General features: G+C 43.4%; 1 protein-coding gene across 1 annotated transcript in view; it reads left to right on the top strand.

Annotated features, from left to right (window-relative positions):
* LOC121576752 (transmembrane protein 117) overlaps positions 1-21,306 on the top strand; it is a 73,531-nt gene that overhangs the window by 13,720 nt on the left and 38,505 nt on the right. Inside the window, exon 3 of the mRNA XM_041890177.2 lies at positions 18,398-18,530. Within this exon, the coding sequence (XP_041746111.2) occupies positions 18,398-18,530 (133 nt within the window). The remainder of the gene's footprint in view (positions 1-18,397; positions 18,531-21,306) is intronic.

Here is a 21,306-nt window from a genome sequence, read left to right on the forward strand (position 1 = left end):
TTGGAGAAAGCAATTTCACAGATTCTGCTGTTTTTAATCTTTGCTATGCTGTAATAAAGGCTTTTAAAAAAATGTGGGGTTAGAACAGACTGGTATTTTTAATAATGTATTTACTGTTGTTTACACTATTCCAAACAGGCAGACAAATAATATTGTAATCTAACAGAACCTGTTTGTCACACATATACACACAAATAGCCACCCTTTGCCTTGATGACAGCTTTGCACACTCTTGGCATTCTCTCAAACAGCTTCATGAGGTAGACACCTGAAATGCATTTCAATTAACAGGTGTGCCTTTTTAAAAGTACATTTGTGGAATTTATTTCCTTCTTAATGAGTTTGAGCCAATCAGTTGTGTTGTGACAAGGTAGGGGGGTAAAATACCAAGTCCATATTATGGCAAGAACAGCTCAAATAGGCAAAGAGAAACGACAGTCCATCATTACTTTAAGACATGAAGGTCAGTCAATACGGAAAACTTCAAGAACTTTGAAAGTTTCTTCAAGTGCAGTCGCAAAAACCATCAAGTGCTCTGATGAAACTGGCTCTCATGAGGACCGCCACAGGAATGGAAGACCCAGTGTTACCTCTGCTGCAGAGGATAAGTTCATTAGAGTTACCAGCCTCAGAAATTGCAGCCCAAATAAATGCTTCACAGAGTTCAAGTCACAGACACATCTCAACATCAACTGTTCAGAGGAGACTGTGTGAATCAGGCCTTCATGGTTGAATTGCTGCAAAGAAACCACTACTAAAAGGACACCAATAAGAAGAAGAGACTTGCTTGAGCCAAGAAACACGAGCAATGGACATTAGACCGGTGGACATCTGTCCTTGGGTCTGGAGTCCAAATTTGAGATTTTTGGTTCCAACCGCCATGTCTTTGTGAGACACAGAGTAGGTGAATGGATGATCTCCGCATGTGTGGTTCCCACCGTGAAGCATGGAGGAGGAGGAGGTGTGATGGTGTGGGGGTGCTTTGCTGGTGATACTGTCAGTGATTTATTTAGAATTCAAGGCACAATTAACCAGCATGGCTACCACAGCATTCTGCAGCGATATGCCATCCCATCTGGTATGCACTTAGTGGGACTATCATTTGTTTTTCAACAGGACAATGACCCAACACACCTCCAGGCTTTGACCAAATAGAGTGATGGCATGCTGCATCAGATGACCTGGCCTTCACAATCACCTGACCTCAACCCAATTGAGATGGTTTGGGATGAGTTGGACCGCAGAGTGAAGGAAAAGCAGCCAACAAGTGCTCAGCAGGGAACTCCTTCAAGACTGTTGGAAAAGCGTTCCAGGTGAAGCTGGGTGAGAGAATGCCAAGAGTGTGCAAATCTGTCATCAAGGCAAAGGGTGGCTATTTGATTTGTTTAACACTTTTTGGGTTACTAGTTTTGATGTCTTCACTATTATTCTACAATGTAGAAAATAGTAAAAATAAAGAAAAAGCCTTGAATGAGTAGGTGTGTCTAAACTTTTGACCGGTAGAGTGTGTGTGTGTATATATATGTGTGTATTTATTTAGAACAGACTCTCTGGTACACTTAATTATTTTGTGTTGGTTACACTGTTCCAAATGGTCACCCCAAAAAATATAGTAATCTAACAGCAACTGTTTGGCACACATAATACTCACACAACTCTTGCACCTATATCCTCCTTTTTCTTGATCTCCAGTCTTCCACAGATATGACTTCCCATTTCCCTCCTGAGCAACCAGTAAACATGGACAGTTCTTCCAACATCTTCAATATGTGCCTCGGAATTAATTAAGGACGATCTGTCTATCTTCACTTGTAGCCTGTGAGAAGGACCCGAGATGGCTATGAGAAGGACTCGATCACGTGACGGGCATTGGCTAAAAAGAATTGAGATATCTGAGAGAGCCATGTGAGTGAGAGGTGCTTCGGAGCAGGCAGCCGGGAGAAGGGAATTTTAATTATAATATTCAGCCCAAGGGCACAACGGCCACTGGCCGCAAAAGGTATGTATTATTTTAGGGGGCATTACGGCCACACAAAGGGGATGAAGCCCGGAAATTCAAGGCATTATCAAGTGCTTGTCAAATTGTGAATGAGAGACCGATGAAATGTGTGCAGTCTGCGCAAAACAACTAAGCAGAGCTCATGCCTTTCATGCAACTTTTTTCAAATCATCATTAGTCACATCATGCAGCCTTAGAATGTATTACAAATCACAACATATAGCCCAACGTTTGTATCACAACTAAAGTTACGTACATTATTCTAAATTAAGCATATAGGAGTACCTATTTCTTTGTTAACCGCTCAACACAGAATAGCCACATGTGTGCACTCCCTCAAATCTTTTGGAGAAAATATCCTCTCTATTTTATTCAGCTATGTTCAATTGTATACTATAAAATAATATAAAATAATGCCACTGAATTCTAAGCAAATATTGTCTGCTAAATGAACTAATGTAGCCCACAGCCATATGGCATAGCCAGATCAGAACCTAAGGACAACTCAGAGTATGCTATTCTGTTCTTCTGAAATAGACTACATTTTCTCCATATCATGTTTCTTTAGATCTGTCTAAAATAAATAATGGATTTATTGTGATGGTGTAGGCTATATTTAAATGGTTTTATTCGACTTTTTAAAATGGAGATGTTCCGAAGGTCTGCATCAGTAGCTTGTAGGCTATGCTTGGAAGCCAGGAGATGCTAAATGTGTTTTTGTTAATTAATGGTCAATTGCCGTGAGACCAGCAGTTATTTGCTTGACAATCACAGACTACAAAATGTCATGTCATAGTCACATGCATGTGCGCTTACAGTGAGGGGGAAAAAGTATTTGATCCCCTGCTGATTTTGTACGTTTTCCCACTGACAAAGAAATGATCAGTCTATAATTTTAATGGTAGGTTTATTTGAACAGTGAGAGACAGAATAACAACAAAAAAATCCAGAGAAACGCATGTCAAAAATGTTATAAATTGATTTGCATTTTAATGAGGGAAATAAGTATTTGACCCCTCTGCAAAACGTGATTTAGTACTTGGTGGCAAAAGCCTTGTTCGCAATCACAGAGGTCAGACGTTTCTTGTAGTTGGCCACCAGGTTTGCACACATCTAAGGAGGGATTTTGTCCCACTCCTCCTTGCAGATCTTCTCCAAGTCATTAAGGTTTCGAGGCTGACGTTTGGCAACTCAAATCTTCAGCTCCCTCCACAGATTTTCTATGGGATTAAGGTCTGGAGACTGGCTAGGCCACTCCAGGACCTTAATGTGCTTCTTCTTGAGCCACTCCTTTGTTGCCTTGGCCGTGTTTTTTGGGTCATTGTCATGCTGGAATACCCATCCATGACCCATTTTCAATGCCCTGGCTAAGGGAAGGAGGTTCTCACCCAAGATTTGACGGTACACATGGCCCCGTCCATCGTCCCTTTGATGCGGTGAAGTTGTCCTGTCCCCTTAGCAGAAAAACACCCCCAAAGCATAATTTTTCCACCTCCATGTTTGACGGTGGGGATGGTGTTCTTGGGGTCATAGGCAGCATTCCTCCTCCTCCAAACACGGCGAGTTGAATTGATGCCAAAGAGCTCGATTTTGGTCTCATCTGACCACAACACTTTCACCCAGTTCTCCTCTGAATCATTCAGATGTTCATTGGCAAACTTCAGACGGGCATGTATATGTGCTTTCTTGAGCAGGGGGACCTTGCGGGCGCTGCAGGATTTCAGTCCTTCATGGCGTAGTGTGTTACCAATTGTTTTCTTGGTGACTATGGTCCCAGCTGCCTTGAGATCATTGACAAGATCCTCCCGTGTAGTTCTGGGCTGATTCCTCACCGTTATCATGATCATTGCAACTCCACGAGGTGAGATCTTGGTTGGAGCCCCAGGCCGAGGGAGATTGACAGTTATTTTGTGTTTCTTCCATTTGCAAATAATCACACCAACTGTTGTCACCTTCTCATCAAGCTGCTTGGCGATGGTCTTGTAGCCCATTCCAGCCTTGTGTAGGTCTACAATCTTATCCCTGACATCCTTGGAGAGCTCTTTGGTCTTGGCCATGGTGGAGAGTTTGGAATCTGATTGATTCATTGCTTCTGTGGACATGTGTCTTTTTTATACAGGTAACAAGCTGAGATTAGGAGCACTCCCTTTAAGAGTGTGCTCCTAATCTCAGCTCGTTACCTCTATAAAAGATACCTGGGAGCCAGAAATCGTTCTGATTGAGAGGGGGTCAAATACTTATTTCCCTCATTAAAATGCAAATCAATTTATAACATTTTTGACATGCCTTTTTCTGGAATTTTTTGTTGTTATTCTGTCACTCACTGTTCAAATAAACCTACCATTAAAATTATAGACTGATCATTTCTTTGTCAGTGGCCAAACGTACAAAATCAGCAGGGGATCAAATACTTTTTTCCCTCAATATACAGTGGGGAAAAAAAGTATTTAGTCAGCCACCAATTGTGCAAGTTCTCCCACTTAAAAAGATGAGAGAGGCCTGTAATTTTCATCATAGGTACACGTCAACTATGACAGACAAAATGAGATTTTTTTTCTCCAGAAAATCACATTGTAGGATTTTTAATGAATTTATTTGCAAATTATGGTGGAAAATAAGTATTTGGTCAATAACAAAAGTTTCTCAATACTTTGTTATATACCCTTTGTTGGCAATGACACAGGTCAAACGTTTTCTGTAAGTCTTCACAAGGTTTTCACACACTGTTGCTGGTATTTTGGCCCATTCCTCCATGCAGATCTCCTCTAGAGCAGTGATGTTTTGGGGCTGTCGCTGGGCAACACAGACTTTCAATTCCCTCCAAAGATTTTCTATGGGGTTGAGATCTGGAGACTGGCTAGGCCACTCCAGGACCTTGAAATGCTTCTTACGAAGCCACTCCTTCGTTGCCCGGGCAGTGTGTTTGGGATCATTGTCATGCTGAAAGACCCAGCCACGTTTCATCTTCAATGCCCTTGCTGATGGAAGGAGGTTTTCACTCAAAATCTCACGATACATGGCCCCATTCATTCTTTCCTTTACACGGATCAGTCGTCCTGGTCCCTTTGCAGAAAAACAGCCCCAAAGCATGATGTTTCCACCCCCATGCTTCACAGTAGGTATGGTGTTCTTTGGATGCAACTCAGCATTCTTTGTCCTCCAAACACGACAAGTTGAGTTTTTACCAAAAACTTATATTTGGTTTCATCTGACCATATGACGTTCTCCCAATCCTCTTCTGGATCATCCAAATGCACTCTAGCAAACTTCAGACGGGCCTGGACATGTACTGGCTTAAGCAGGGGGACACGTCTGGCACTGCAGGATTTGAGTCCCTGGCGGCGTAGTGTGTTACTGATGGTAGGCTTTGTTACTTTGGTCCCAGCTCTCTGCAGGTCATTCACTAGGTCCCCCCGTGTGGTTCTGGGATTTTTGCTCACCGTTCTTGTGATAATTTTGACCCCACGGGGTGAGATCTTGCGTGGAGCCCCAGATCGAGGGAGATTATCAGTGGTCTTGTATGTTTTCCATTTCCTAATAATTGCTCCCACAGTTGATTTCTTCAAACCAAGCTGCTTACCTATTGCAGATTCAGTCTTCCCAGCCTGGTGCAGGTCTACAATTTTGTTTCTGGTGTCCTTTGACAGCTCTTTGGTCTTGGCCATAGTGGAGTTTGGAGTGTGACTGTTTGAGGTTGTGGACAGGTCTTTTATACTGATAACAAGTTCAAACAGGTGCCATTAATACAGGTAACGAGTGGAGGACAGAGGAGCCTCTTAAAGAAGAAGTTACAGGTCTGTGAGAGCCAAAAATCTTGCTTGTTTGTAGGTGACCAAATACTTATTTTCCACCATAGTTTGCAAATAAATTAATTAAAAATCCTACAATGTGATTTTCTGGATTATTTTTTCTCATTTTGTCTGTCATAGTTGACGTGTACCTATGATGAAAATTACTGGCCTCATCTTTTTAAGTGGGAGAACTTGCACAATTGGTGGCTGACTAAATACTTTTTTTCCCCACTGTAGATGGGAAAAAATTAAAATAGCAGACATAAAATATCCCTTTGAGCATGATGAAGTTATTAATTACACTTTGGATGGTGTATCAATACACCCAGTCACTACAAAGATACAGGCGTCTTTCCTAACTCAGTTGCCGGATAGGATGGAAACCGCTCGGGTATTTCACCATAAGGGCAATGGTGATTTAAAAACAGTTACAGAGCTTAATGGTTGTGATATGTGAACTGAGGATGGATCAACAACATTGTAGTTACTCCACAATACTAACCTAAATGACAGAGTGAATAGAAGGAAGCCTATACTGAATACAAAATATTCCAAACATGCATCCAGTTAGCAACAAGGCACTTAAGTAATACTACAAAAAATGTGGCAAAGAAATGAACTTTTTGTCCTGAATACAAAGCGTTTAGGGCAAATCCAACACCACACATCACTGAGTACCACTCTTCATATTTTCAAGCATGATGGTGGCTGCATCATGTTGTGGGTTCACCATAACATGATGCAGGACAATAACCTAAATCACTAGGCAAAATCTACACTGGAGTTGCTAACATTGAATGTTCCTGAGCGGCCTACTTACACTTTTGATGTAAATCAGCTTGAAAATCTATGGTAACACTTGAAAATGGCTGTCTAGTAATGATGAACAACCAACTTGATAAAGCTTGTGTGCAAAGCTCTTAGAGACTTACCCAGAAAGACTCACAGCTGTAATAGCTGCCAAAGGTTGATCTTCCCATCTAGGATGGAGAAGCTGTCATCGTTAAAATATGGGGATTCTATAGGGGGAATATAGGTAGCACACACTTGAAGACATTTTGCTCCGTTGAGATAATTACCTTATTTATTTCTAGCCAGATGTAAAATGCTTCTGTTTTGACTAATTTAATACTGGGTTAAGTCTGATTTACACCAAGTTAGCATACCCCCAGAGTCTCTTCCCTGTTTCACACCTCTGTAACCTAGATGGTAACCAGTGGGTCTGTCTCCTCTATACCATGTTTTTTGTATTTCCAATTTCTTTGAAGTCTGGGTTCCTGCTCTTTAGGCCAAAGGTAGATGACCTTGTATATTCCAGGATAAGATAGTGAAAGCATCCGAAAAATAATCAGAGTAAGCGAAACAGCGCCCCTCTCTTACTATATGTAGCCCATGTATCTGATGCTGTCTTGACAAAAATAGTATGACATGCCATACTCTTTTTGTCCAGAGAGCACGAGATACATGGTCTACACATACTGAGACAGAGGGGCGCTGTTTCGCTCGCTCGGATGATTTATCTGAGATTGTGTCTTTCTGTCGGCGCGCGTCTCGGTCAAATAAATTATCGATATTTAAATATTTTATTTGGACGGCCAAGGAGGTACGTTAGGTCGACGAGGCCCACTAAAGTCTGCACATAACGCCGGCCCTTAATGTGTCTTTTTAGATCATCAAAAAAAATGATTGAACTATTTTGTAGATTACTGAATGAATTTAATTGAATAAAGCTAACTATAGTAGGAGGCCCTTTCCGCTGTCAGCCCTCCACCCCTACCCTCCTGCTATGCCTGCAGCATAGCGCCCTGTGGTGGCCCATCCTGAGGGCCTGCAGTCTCCTTTGGAACCGGTCACTGGCCAGGATGTACAGCATGGGGTCTAGGCAGCTACTCACGCTGCACATGGCCTCGAAGAACTCATAGGAGGCATAGAGGACGTGCACGTTGGCGGGAGTTACCTGGTCGTGGATCCTCATGAACACAAGGGTCATGATCATGACGTGGTAGGGCACGAAGGACACCACGAACACCAGCAGGGCAGCGGTGATGAGCAGCAGGGGCTTCCCCACCCACTGACCCCCGCCACAACCCCTTCTCTTCCCCCGGGGCAGCCCCCGTAACACCCGCACCGTCATCACATAGAAGGCCAGCATGACACTGAATGGCAAGGCGAAGCCCACCAGAGTCCTGATGATGGAGATGGTTTTGACGTAGGCGAACGGACCCTGGATGTGGTCCAGGCACACAGTCACATTCCCCGGTCTCTGGATGGCGAAGGTCATGAAGAGGTCAGGGATGGAGCCCAGAAAGAGGAAGACCCAGACGCAGGCGGAGCAGAGCTTGGCTTTGCCCACGTCCCACCACCGGCGGGAGCTGATGGGGTGCACGGTGCCTGCGTAGCGGTCGAAGCTGATCAGAGTGAGGAAGAGAATACTTCCATAGATGTTGATGTTGAATAAGATCTTCTTGAGCTGGCAGAAGATCTGGATGTCCTTGAGGAAGGGCCTCTGGAGGCTGAAGTAGATGGTGGCGGGCAGGGTGAGGATCCAGGCGGAGTCACACATGGCCAGGTTGAGTAGGAACACGTTGCTGGTGGACAGACTATGTGTCCTCCTGAAGCAGGTGTAGTTGAACAGCGCCGCCACGTTACCCAGGATGCCCAGGGGCAGGGCGAAGGTGAAAAGAATGAGGAGGACGTAGCAGTACCATTGGCCGTTCTTAAACTGGCTGCAGAACGCTTCCGACTGGTTTAGGGGCAGGAACGGTACTGTGGGGGTGGGAAAAGACAATAGACAGACACTTAAAAACATGTTGATTTCAAACAGCTTGCATTTACCCCAAAACATTACCTCTGTTGTTGTGGGATGCGGCATTTTACAAGATCACTTAATACAGTATAAAAACATAATTAAGGGTAGCCTTTCATGCCATACATAATTACATGCATTTCAGTTGATCCACATCAAGGTTATTCTAGCCAAGGTTCAGCCAGGATATATAATTAAATCAGGTAGAGTCTCCTGCCTGCCTGTCTCCAAACCCTCTCAGCCCCATCCACCCCCACACTCCTGCTGTGACCAGTCACCAGGAAGTGACAGCCTGGCTATTGTACTGTATGTGCTGGGAATAATGAGCCCTGGATTCCACTGTTGATCTATTACCTTCAATATGGAAACGTGTTGTTTGCTTTCAATCAAAGACTGGCTATTTATGTTGACCATGCATGCAAAGCTTACATTAACTTTTATCACATTTCAACATACGCTGAGAGTGACAGGATAGTTTTTTTTGTAGATGTAAAGACTAATTCTGATCTTTATACACATGGAATACCCTAAAGGTGTTCACTATTGTGTGGTTTTTAAGTATTCTTTTGTGGACATTATAGCATTTTCTGTCATCTTTCTCATCACAAAACTTTCCAAACATACTGATAAGCATTTTGCGAATTAATACTATACCTGTTCAAAAGACCACATTTGGTGCATCAAGGCTGTGACTGAGAGACTTATAAACAGCTTTTATCTACAGGCCATCAGACTGTTAAACAGTCACCACTAGCCAGCCTCTGTCTAGTACCCTGCACTAAACCTTAGTCACTGTTACTAGCCGGCTACCACCCGGTACTTTACCCTGCACCTTAGAGACTGCTGCCCTATGCACATAGTCATTGAACACTGGTCACTTTAATAATGTTTGCACTAATTTACCCACTTTATATGTATATACTGTATTCATGCCTCATGCTATATAACTACTTCAGTACACACCTTTTCTATTCATATACTGTCCATACTGTCTATACACACCATTATTTGTATATATATTTATATACATTATACAGTATGTGTATATATACAGTGGGGCTAAAAAGTATTTAGTCAGCCACTATTTGTGCAAGTTCTCCCACTTAAAAAGATGAGAGAGGCCTGTAATTTTCATCATAGGTACCCGTCAACTATGAAAGACAAATTGAGAAAAAAAAATCCAGAAAATCACATTGTAGGATTTTTTATGAATTTATTTGCAAATTATGGTGGAAAATAAGTATTTGGTCACCTACAAACAAGCAAGATTTCTGGCTCTCACAGACCTGTAACTTCTTCTTTAAGAGGCTCCTCTGTCCTCCACTCGTTACCTGTGTTAATGGCATCTGTTTGAACTTGTTATCAGTATAAAAGACACCTGTCCACAACCTCAAACAGTCACACTCCAAACTCCACTATGGCCAAGACCAAAGAGCTGACAAAGGACACCAGAAACAAACTTGTAGACCTGCACCAGGCTGGGAAGACTGAATCTGCAATAGGTAAGCAGCTTGGTTTGAAGAAATCAACAGTGGGAGCAATTATTAGGAAATGGAAGACATACAAGACCACTGATAATCTCCCTCGATCTGGGGCTCCACGCAAGATCTCACCCCGTAGGGTCAAAATGATCACAAGAACGGTGAGCAAAAATCCCAGAACCACACGGGGGGACCTAGTGAATGACCTGCAGAGAGCTGGGACCAAAGTAACAAAGCCTACCATCAGTAACACACTACGCCGCCAGGGACTCAAATCCTGCAGTGCAGGACGTGTCCGCCTGCTTAAGCCAGTAAATGTCCAGGCCTGTCTGAAGTTTGCTAGAGTGCATTTGGATGATCCAGAAGAGGATTGGGAGAATGTCATACGGTCAGATGAAACCAAAATAGAACTTTTTGGTAAAAACTCAACTCGTCGTGTTTGGAGGACAAAGAATGCTGAGTTGCATCCAAAGAACACCATACCTACTGTGAAGCATGGGGGTGGAAACATCATGTTTTTGGGCTGTTTTTCTGCAAAGGGACCAGGACGACTGATCCGTGTAAAGGAACGAATGAATGGGGCCATGTATCGTGAGATTTTGAGTGAAAACCTCCTTCCATCAGCAAGGGCATTGAAGATGAAACGTGGCTGGGTCTTTCAGCATGACAATGATCCCAAACACACCGCCCGGGCAATGAAGGAGTGGCTTCGTAAGAAGCATTTCAAGGTCCTGGAGTGGCCTAGCCAGTCTCCTGATCTCAACCCCATAGAAAATCTTTGGAGGGAGTTGAAAGTCTGTGTTGCCCAGCGACAGCCCCAAAACATCACTGCTCTAGAGGAGATCTGCATGGAGGAATGGGCCAAAATACCAGCAACAGTGTGTGAAAACCTTGTGAAGACTTACAGAAAACGTTTGACCTGTGTCATTGCCAACAAAGGGTATATAACAAAGTATTGAGAAACTTTTGTTATTGACCAAATACTTATTTTCCACCATAATTTGCAAATAAATTCATTAAAAATCCTACAATGTGATTTTCTGGATTTTTTTCCCTCATTTTGTCTGTCATAGTTGACGTGTACCTATGATGAAAATTACAGGCCTCTCTCATCTTTTTAAGTGGGAGAACTTGCACAATTGGTGGCTGACTAAATACTTTTTTTCCCCACTGTATTTATATTCCGAACTCTGACATTGATCGTTCTGATATTTCTTATTTAACAATAATAATACATTGGATTATGTGGGTATTGTTTTTTTATTGCTAGGTATTACTGCACTTTTGGAGCTAGAAACACAAGCATTTTGCTGCACCTGCGATAATATCTGCAAATCTGTGTACGAGACCAATAAACTTCAGCACCAATAAACACAATAAATAATGTTTTGGTGGCCACAAACTACCGTCATTGCGCAAACATATATGTATGAATGTATCTATACAGCTATACACCATTATGTGTGGGTGAATCATAATGTGGGTGTGAAATAATGAATGAGGAGCTGTTCTTACCCTGTTTAATAAACAGCGAGTTATTGATGAGCAGTGGTATCATGATGACAGGAGAAACAGTGCTCGGGTCTCAGGTCTCACTCAGTCAGTCACTCACTTAGTCAGAACACCTCCACCAGCGGTGTACTTCTCATCAGTCTGAGGCTGGCGACAGGCTGCATGTCTGTGTGTGACGCCCATTGTGTGTGTGTGTGTGTTTGATTGATTGCCTGCTCCAGTTTGCCAATGTGTGTTTGTATTTTAGCTGTCTGGCACCAACGTTCCTGTTTGCCTGCCTGTTGTCGGAAAAGGATTGGAGTTTTTTTTTGGGTGTCTTTTTCAAATCCTGTTTTTGTGCCATGTCCTTTTTTTAATGTCCATTATCATTTATCACTGGTTTGCTCAAATTAAACCGTGGAAACCAGCGTGGTCATGTGCATATCATATTTAACGATTTCCACATTTACATGATGGTCAATATTAATGCTGTATAATTAAAAAAGGAGCCCCTTTTCCTCCAATTCAGCGTCCTAAGTCAGTTCTGTGGTACTATCACTATATCACCACTAGATGGAAACAACCACACATATTACAATTTTGATGGAAGCTGTAGTGGCCAAGGGTCAGAGTTTCAAAATCGATTTTATTTGTCACATGCTTGTAGACAACAGGTGTAGACCAACAGTGAAACACTTACTTATGGGTCCTTTTCCAACAATGCAGAGATAAAGATAAGATAAAAAATGACATCAAAAATAGAAATTGTGACAAGGAATAAATACACAGTGAATAACGAACCAAAATAAAGAGTAAAAATAACATGCCTCTATATAGGGAGTAGAAAATAACATGGCTATATGAAGGGAGTACCAGTACCGAGTTGATGTGCAGGGGTACTAGGTAATTGAAGTAGCTCTGGACGGCTCATAATAATGGCCGGAACAGAGTAAATGGAATGGTATCAAACACATTCATGTGTTCATTCATTTGATACCATTCTATTCACTCCATTCCAGCCATTATAATCCATTCCAGCTCATTATTATGGGTTGTCTTCCCCTCAGCAGCCTCCACTGCTATACATATAGGTAGGGGTAAAGTGACTAGGCAACAGGATCAAAAATAGACAGTAGCAGCAGCGTATGTGGTGAGTGTGAAAGTGTGTGTGGCATCAGTATGCAAGTGTGTGCATGTAATGTGTGTGTGTGTGTGGGCGTATGTAGTATGTGAGTGTTGGGGTGTAAGTATGTGTGGGTAGTGTGTGTGCATAGAGTCAGTGCAACAGAGTTGGTGCAAAATAGAGTCAATGCAGGTGGTCCGGGTAGCCATTTGATTAGCTATTTAGCAGTCTTGTTTAGAAGTCTTATGGCTTGGTGGTAGAAGCTGTTCAGGGTCCTGTTGGTTCCAGACTTGGCGCACTGGTACGGCTTCCATTACGGTAGCAGAGAGAACAGTCTGTGGCTTGGGTGGCTGGAGTCTGTGACAATTTTCTGGGCGTTCCTCTGACACCGCCTGGTATAGAGGTCCTGGATGGCAGGGGGCTCGGCCCCAGTGATGTACTGGGCCGTATGCACTACCCTCTGTATGCAATCTCCATAGAAAAACATTGGCAGTAGAATGGCCTTACTGAAGAGCTCCATGACTTTCAATGTGGCACCGTCATACGATGCCACCTTTCCAACAAGTCAGTTTGTCAAATTTCTGCCCTGCTAGAGCTGCCCCGGTCAACTGTAAGTACTGTTATTGTGAAGTGGAAACGTCAAGGAGCAACAACGGCTCAGCCGCGAAGTGGTAGGCCACACAAGCTCACAGAATGGAACCGCCGAGTGCTGATGCGTGTAGCGGGTAAAAATAGTCTGTCCTCGGTTGCAACACTAACCGAGTTCCATACTGCACCTGGAAGCAATGTCAGCACAATAACTGTTAGTTGGGAGCTTCATGAATTGGGTTTCCATGGCTGAGCAGAAGTACACAAGCCTAAGATCACCATGCACAATGCCAAGCGTCGGCTGGAGTGGTGTACAGCACGCTGCCATTGGACTCTGGAGCAGTGGATACAGGGCCTTGTAAAAGTATTCATCCCCCTTGGTGTTTTTCCTATTTTGTTGCATTACAACCTGTAATTTTAATTGATTTTTATTTGGATTTCATGTAATGGACATACACAAAATAGTCCAAATTGGTGAAGTGAAATGAAAAAAATAATTGTTTCAAAAAATTCTACAAAATAAATAACGGTAAAGTGGTGTGTGCATATGTATTCACCCCCTTTGCTATGAAACCCCTAAATAAGAACTGGTGCAACCAATTACCTTCAGAAGTCACATAATTAGTTAAATAAAGTCTACCTGTGTGCAATCTAAGTGTCACATGATCTCAGTGTATAAATACACCTGTTCTGAAAGGCCCCAGAGTCTGCAACACCACTAAGCAAGGGGCACCACCAAGCAAGCGGCACCATGAAGACCAAGGAACTCTCCAAACAGGTCAGGGACAAAGTTGTGGAGAAGTACAGGTCAGGGTTGGGTTATAAAAAAATATCTGAAACTTTGAACATCCCACGGAGCAACATTAAATCCATTGTAAAAATTTTTTAAGAATATGGCACCACAACAAACCTGCCAAGAGAGGGCCGCCCACCAAAACTCACGGACCAGGCAAGGAGGGCATTAATCAGAGCGGCAACAAAGAGACCAAAGATAACCCTGAAGGAGCTGGAAAACTCCACAGCGGAGATTGGAGTATCTGTCCATAGGACCACTTTAAGCCGTAAACTCCACAGAGCTGGGCTTTACGGAAGAGTGGCCAGAAAAAAGCCATTGCTTAAAGAAAAAAATAATCAAACACGTTTGGTGTTCGCAAAAAGGCATGTGGGAGACTCCCCAAACATATGGAAGAAGGTACTCTGGTCATATGAGACTAAAATTGAGCTTTTTGGCCATCAAGGAAAACGCTATGTCTGGCGCAAACCCAACACCTCTCATCACCCTGAGAACACCATCACAGTGAAGCATGGTGGTGGCAGCATCATGCTGTGGAGATGTTTTTCGGCAGGGACTGGGAAACTGGTCAGAATTGAAGGAATGATAGATGCCGCTAAATACAGGGAAGTTCTTGAGGGAAACCTGTTTCAGTCTTCCAGAGATTTGAGACTGGGACGGAGGTTCACCTTCCAGCAGGACAATGACCCTAAACATACTGCTAAAGCAACACTTGAGTGGTTTAAGGGGAAACATTTAAATGTCTTGGAAAGGCCTAGTCAAAGCCCAGACCTCAATCCAATTGAGAATCTGTGGTATGACTTAAAGATGGCTGTACACCAGCGGAACCCATCCAACTTGAAGGAGCTGGAGCAGTTTTGCCTTGAAGACTGGGCAAAAATCCCAGTGGCTAGATGTGCCAAGCTTATAGAGACATACCCCAAGAGATTTGCAGCTGTAATTGATGCAAAAGGTGGCTCTACAAAGTATTGACTTTGGGGGGGGGGGGGTGAATAGTTATGCACGCTCAAGTTCTGTTTCTTTGTCTTATTTCTTGTTTGTTTCACAATAAAAAATATTTTGCATCTTCAAAGTGGTAGGCATGTTGTGTAAATCAAATGATACAAACACCCCAAAAATCAATTTTAATTCCAGATTGTAAGGCAACAAAATAGGAAAAATGCAATTTTAAGTGAATACTTTCGCAAGCCACTGTACGCGTTCTCTGGAGTGACGCTTCACCATCTGGCGGTTCGAGGGACGAATCTGGGTTTGGTGAATGCAAGGAGAACGCTACCTGCCCAAATGCATAGTGGCAACTTAAAAGTTTTGTGGAGGAGGAATAATGGTCTGGGTCTGTTTTTCACGGTTCGGGCTAGGCCCCTTAGTTCCAGTGAAGGGAAATCTTAACGCTACAGCATACTGTACAATGACATTCTAGACGATTCTGTGCTTCTAACTTCAAATCAAAATGTATTTGTCACATGCGCCGAATACGACAGGTGTAGATCTTACAGTGAAATGCTTACCTACAAGCCTTTAACCAACAATAAAGTTTTTAAAAAAAATAAGTGTTTAAGTAAAAGTTAGATGAGTGAAAAAGAAATAACAAATAATTAAAGAGCAGCAGTAAAATAACAGTAGCGAGGCTATATACAGGGGGTACCGGTACTGAGTCAATGTGCAGGGGCACAGGTTAGTTGAGGTAATTGAGGTAATATGTACATGTAGGTAGAGTTAAAGTGACTATGCATAGATAATAAACAGAGAGTGGCAGCAGCATAAAAGAGGGGGTGGGTGGGGCTGTTAAGAAGCCTTTTGGACCTATACTTGGCGCTCCGGTACCACTTGCCGTGCGGTACCAGAGAGAACAGTCTATGACTAGGGTGGCTGGAGTCCTTCCTCTGACACCGCCTGGTATAGAGGTCCTGGATGGCAGGAAGCTTGGCCCTAGTGATGTACTGGGCCGTACGCACTACCCTCTCTAGTGCCTTGCGGTCGGAGGCCGAGCAGTTGCCATACCAGGCAGTGATGCAACCAGTCATCCTGATGGTGCTGCTGTATAACTTTTTGAGGATCTGAGGACCCATGCCAAATCTTTTCAGTCTCCTGAGGGGGAATAGGCTTTGTCGTTCCCTCTTCACGACTGTCTTGGTGTGTTTGGACCATGATAGTTTGTTGGTGATGTGGACACCAAGGAACTTGAAGCTCTCAACCTGCTCCTCTACAGCCCTGTCGATGAGAATGGGAGCGTGCTCGGTCCTCCTTTTCCTGTAGTCTACGATCATCTCCTTTGTCTTGATCACGTTAGGGGAGAGGTTGTTATCCTGGCACCACACGGCCAGGTCTCTGACCTCCTCCCTATAGGCTGTCTCATTGTTGTCGGTGATCAGGCCTACCACTGTTGTGTCGTTGGCAAACTTAATGATGGTGTTGGAGTCGTGCTTGGCCACGCAGTCATGGGTGAACAGAGAGTACAGGAGGGGACTGAGCACGCACCCCTGAGGGGCCCCCGTGTTGAGGATCAGCGTGGCAGATGTGTTGTTGCCTATCCTTACCACCTGGGGGCGGCCTGTCAGGAAGTCCAGGATCCAGTTGCAGAGGGAGGTGTTTAGTCCCAGGGTCCTTAGCTTAATGATGAGCTTTGAGGGCACTATGGTGTTGAACGCTGAGCTGTAGTCAATGAATAGCACTCTCATGTAAGTGTTCCTTTTGTCCAGGTGGGAAAGGGCAGTGTGGAGTGCAATAGAGATTGCATCATCTGTGGATCTGTTGGGGCGGTATCCAAATTGAGTGGGTCTAGGGTTTCTGGGATAATGGTGTTGATGTGAGCCATGACCAGCCTTTCAAAGCACTTCATGTCTACAGACGTGAGTGCTACGGGTCGGTAGTCATTTAGGCAGCTTACCTTAGTGTTCTTGGGCACAGGGTCTATGGTGGTCTGCTTGAAACGTTGGTATTACAGACTTGCAAGTTGGTCAGCGCATGCTCGGAGTACACGTCCTGGTAATCCGTCTGGCCCTGCGGCCTTGTGACAGCTGATGCTCTCATGCATGCTTCAGTGTTGCTTGCCTCGAAGCGAGCATTGAAGTAATTTAGCTCGTCTGGTAGGCTCGTGTCACTAGGCAGCTCGCGGCTGTGCTTCCCTTTGTGGTCTGTAATAGTTTGCTTGCCTTGCCACATCCGATGAGCGTCGGAGCCGGTGTAGTGCAATTCAATCTTAGTCCTGTATTGACGCTTTGCCTGTTTGATGGTTCGTCGGAGGGCATAGCAGGATTTTTTATAAGCGTCCAGAGCTGCCGCTCCTTGAAAGCTCAGTGCGGATGTTGCCTGTAATCCATGGCTTCTGGTTGGGGTATGTACGTACGGTCACTGTGGGGACAATGTCATCCATGCACTTTATTGATGAAGCCAGTGACTGATGTGGTGTACTCCTCAATGCCATCGGAAGAATCCCGGAACATATTCCATGCTGTGCTAGCAAAACAGTCCTGTAGCTTAGCATCTGCGTCGTCTGACCACTTCTTTATTGACCGAGTCACTGGTTCTTCCTCCTTTAGTTTTTGCTTGTAAGCAGGAATCAGGAGGATATAATTATGGTCAGATTTGCCAAATGGAGGGCGAGGGAGAGCTTTGTACGCATCTCTGTGTGTGGAGTAAAGGTGGTCTAGAGGTTTTTTTTTGTGGTTTTTTTTCTCTGGTTGCACATTTAACATACTGGTAGAAATGAGATAAAACAGATTTAAGTTTCCCTGCATTAAAGTCTCCGGCCACTAGGAGCACTGCCTCTATATGAGCGTTTTCCTGTTTGCTTATGGCCATATACAGCTCATTTAGTGTGGTCTTAGTGCCAGCATCGGCTTGTGGTGGTAAATAGACAGCTACGAAAAATATAGATGAATAGTGTGGTCTACAGCTTATCATGAGATACTCTACCTCAGGTGAGCAAAACCTCAAGACTTCCTTAATATTAGATTTCGTGCACCAGCTCTTGTTTACAAATATACACAGACCTAGTGCTCCAGAATGGTCTTTAATCATCATTTCAATGCTTTAAAGGCTGAGTTTCTGACAGATGGGAATGGTTATTTAGGTGTAAGAACACAGCCTATCCTTTCATCCTTGTTTGTTGTGCCCATATTTGCTGGTACAGCAGACAGACACGGGTTGCATCTAAAATGGTAGCCAATTCCCTATATAGTGCACTACTTTTGACTAGTGGCCCTGGGTCAAAAGTAATGCACTATAAAGGTAATAGGGTTCCATTTGACTGACTGAGAGAATAGAATGCCCAGTGAATGGACCCTGCCACTGAACAGGTGTGTCCTCCTCATGCCCTCCTATAGGTCGATATCTGCGTCTGAAAATGTTCCGTGAGGATCACGGCTCCTGGATGACCATGTTCTTCAGCACCATCCTCTTCCTCTTCATCTTCTCACACATCTACAACGTGATCCTCCTAATGGCAGGAAGCATGGGGTAAGCCACCGCTCAATGTCTCATCCTTCTCTCTCATTCGCTCACTGCTGCTTTTATTTGTTAGAGCCTCTCTCTCTCTCAGTCTGATCAATCACCTTGAGACTTTAAGTCGGGGGTGGAGGAGATAGAGAGGGGGTGGGTGGGAGGGCACCTGAAAGCTCACCTTCAGCACCACCATAACTCTTCAATGATGATCAGGGCAGCCATCTTGGTTTATTGACTACATAAAGTCAAGAGTCAAGATGGCTTCCCCTTTACCTGCTGTTCTACTGGTTTACCTACACTCAGTGGGTAACCAGCTGCAGAGCCGTGTCAGTCACACACATCAAGCCAGTGACAGGAATCCATTTTAGCATTTTCTGTGTCAGTCAGTCTGAGAGAGAAAATCCCAGCTAACAACAAACGTTCCCACAACTTTAGAGAACGTACCCTTAAGAGTCTCATTAGGTCATTAACTAACATTTTCATAGGAATGTTCCCGTGATGTGCAAGCAATGTTTCCAAGAGACCATTGCATTAATGTTCTAGACATGTTAAACGAGAACATTGCAAGAACATTCATGTGTCCAGTTTTCTGTGGGTTTGGAGAATATTCCATCAACTTCCCACCAAATATACAAAAAACATGGTTACCATGTTCTCAGAACATAAGATATTAATGTTCTAGACACGTTTCATGGGAACATGGCAAAAACATTAATGTGTCCAGTTTTTTGTGGGTTAGGAGAATATTTCATCAATGTCCCACCAAACATACACATTTATATTTACATCATTTAGCAGACGCTCTTATCAGATACACAGAACGTGGTTGACATGTTCTCCGAATAAGATATGCCAAGAGTGTGCAAAGCTGTCATCAAGGCAAAGGGTGGCTATTTGTGTTATTTCATAGTTTTGATATCTTCACTATTATTCTGCAATGTAGAAAATAGTAAAAATAAAGAAAAACCATTGAATGAGTAGGTGTGTCCAAACTTTTGACTGGTACTGTAAGTATTCACACTCCTGAGTCAATACTTTGTAGAAGTACCTTTGGCAGTGATTACAGCTGTGAGTCTGTCTGGGTAAGTCTCTAAGAGCTTTCCACACCTGGATTGTGAAACATTTGCTCATTTATTCTTTTCAAAATTCTTCAAGCTCTGTCAAGTTGGTTGTTGATCATTGCAAGACAACCATTTTCAGGTCTTGCCATAGATTTTCAAGTAGATTTAAGTCAAAACTGTAACTCAGCCACTCAGGAAGATTCACTGTCTTCTTGGTAAGCAACTCCAGTGAAGACTTGGCCTTGTGTTTTAGGTTATTGTCCTGCTGAAAGTTGAATTAATCTCCCAGTGTCTGGTGGAAAGCAGACTGAACCAGGTTTTCCTCTAGGATTTTGCCTGTGCTTAGCTCCATTTAGTTTCTTTTTTATCCTGAAAAACTCCACAGTCCTTAACGATAACAAGCATACGCATTACATGATGCAGCCACCACTATGCTTGAAAATATGGAGTGGTACTAAGTAATGTGTTGTATTAGATTTGCCCCAAACATAACACTTTGAATAATGTCTGCATAAACTGTCAGAAACCATCTCAGAGAAGCTTATCTGCTTGCTCATCGTCCTCACCAGGGTCTTGACCTGACTGCAGTTCGGCGTCATAAACGACTTCATTGGGAAAATGCTCACCTTTGATGGCCAGTGACACGCTGGAGAAGTGTGCTTTTCACGGATTAATCCCGGTTTCAACTTTACCGGGCAGTTTGGCAATTTGAATGTACAGAGATACCGTGACGAGATCCTGAGGCCCATTGTTATGCCATTCATCTGCTGCCATCACCTCATGTTTCAGCATGATAATGCACGGCCCCATGTCACAAGGATCTGTACCCAGTTCTTCCATGGCCTGCATACTGACCAGACATGTCACCCATTGAGCATGTTTGGGATGCTCTGGCTTGACATGTACGACAGCGTGTTCTAGTTCCCACCAATATCCAGCAACTCCGCACTGCCATTGAAGAGGAGTGGGACAACATTCCACACACCACAATCAACAGCCTGATCAACTCTATGCGAAGGAGATGTGTTGTGCTGCATGAGGCAAATTGTGGTCACACCAGATACTGACTGGTTTTCTGATCTACTTTTTTTTAAAGGTATCTGTGACCAAAAGATGCATATCTGTATTCCTAATCATGTGAAATCCATAGATTAGGGCCTAATGAATTTATTTGAATTGACTGATTTCCTTATATGAACTGTAACTCAGTAAAATCTTTGAAATTGTTGCGTTTATATTTTTGTTCAGTGTAGGTTAGTATTGTGGAGTAACTACAATGTTGTTGATCCATCCTCAGTTTTCTCCTATCACAGCCATTAAACTCTAACTGTTTTAAAGTCACCATTGGCCTCATGAAGGAAACCACTCAGGGTTTTCACCCTCTCTGGCAACTGAATTAGGAACGACGCCTGTATCTTTGTAGTGACTTGGTATATTGACACACCATCCAAAGGTTAATTAATAACTTTTTTACCCATCTACCACAGTGGAGGTGTCATAATACCCATAAAACCTAGCGGTCAAACAGGGAAATGGTTCCAATCGTTTTTCCACTATTCATTTTTCCCATAGGGGATTTTAGAAACACTTAAAATAAGGTCTGTTTCGTGTAGGTTTACCCTGGCGTGACATTTTGATAATGTAAATCTCTCTCGGACAAGGTGACTTATCAATATATTCGGCTCTATTTACTCTCAGAATCGAAAATGCTCATTAGCATCAAAGTAGAC

The sequence above is a fragment of the Coregonus clupeaformis genome, chromosome 11 (genome assembly GCF_020615455.1).
Source record: "Coregonus clupeaformis isolate EN_2021a chromosome 11, ASM2061545v1, whole genome shotgun sequence".
Lineage (NCBI taxonomy): Eukaryota > Metazoa > Chordata > Actinopteri > Salmoniformes > Salmonidae > Coregonus > Coregonus clupeaformis.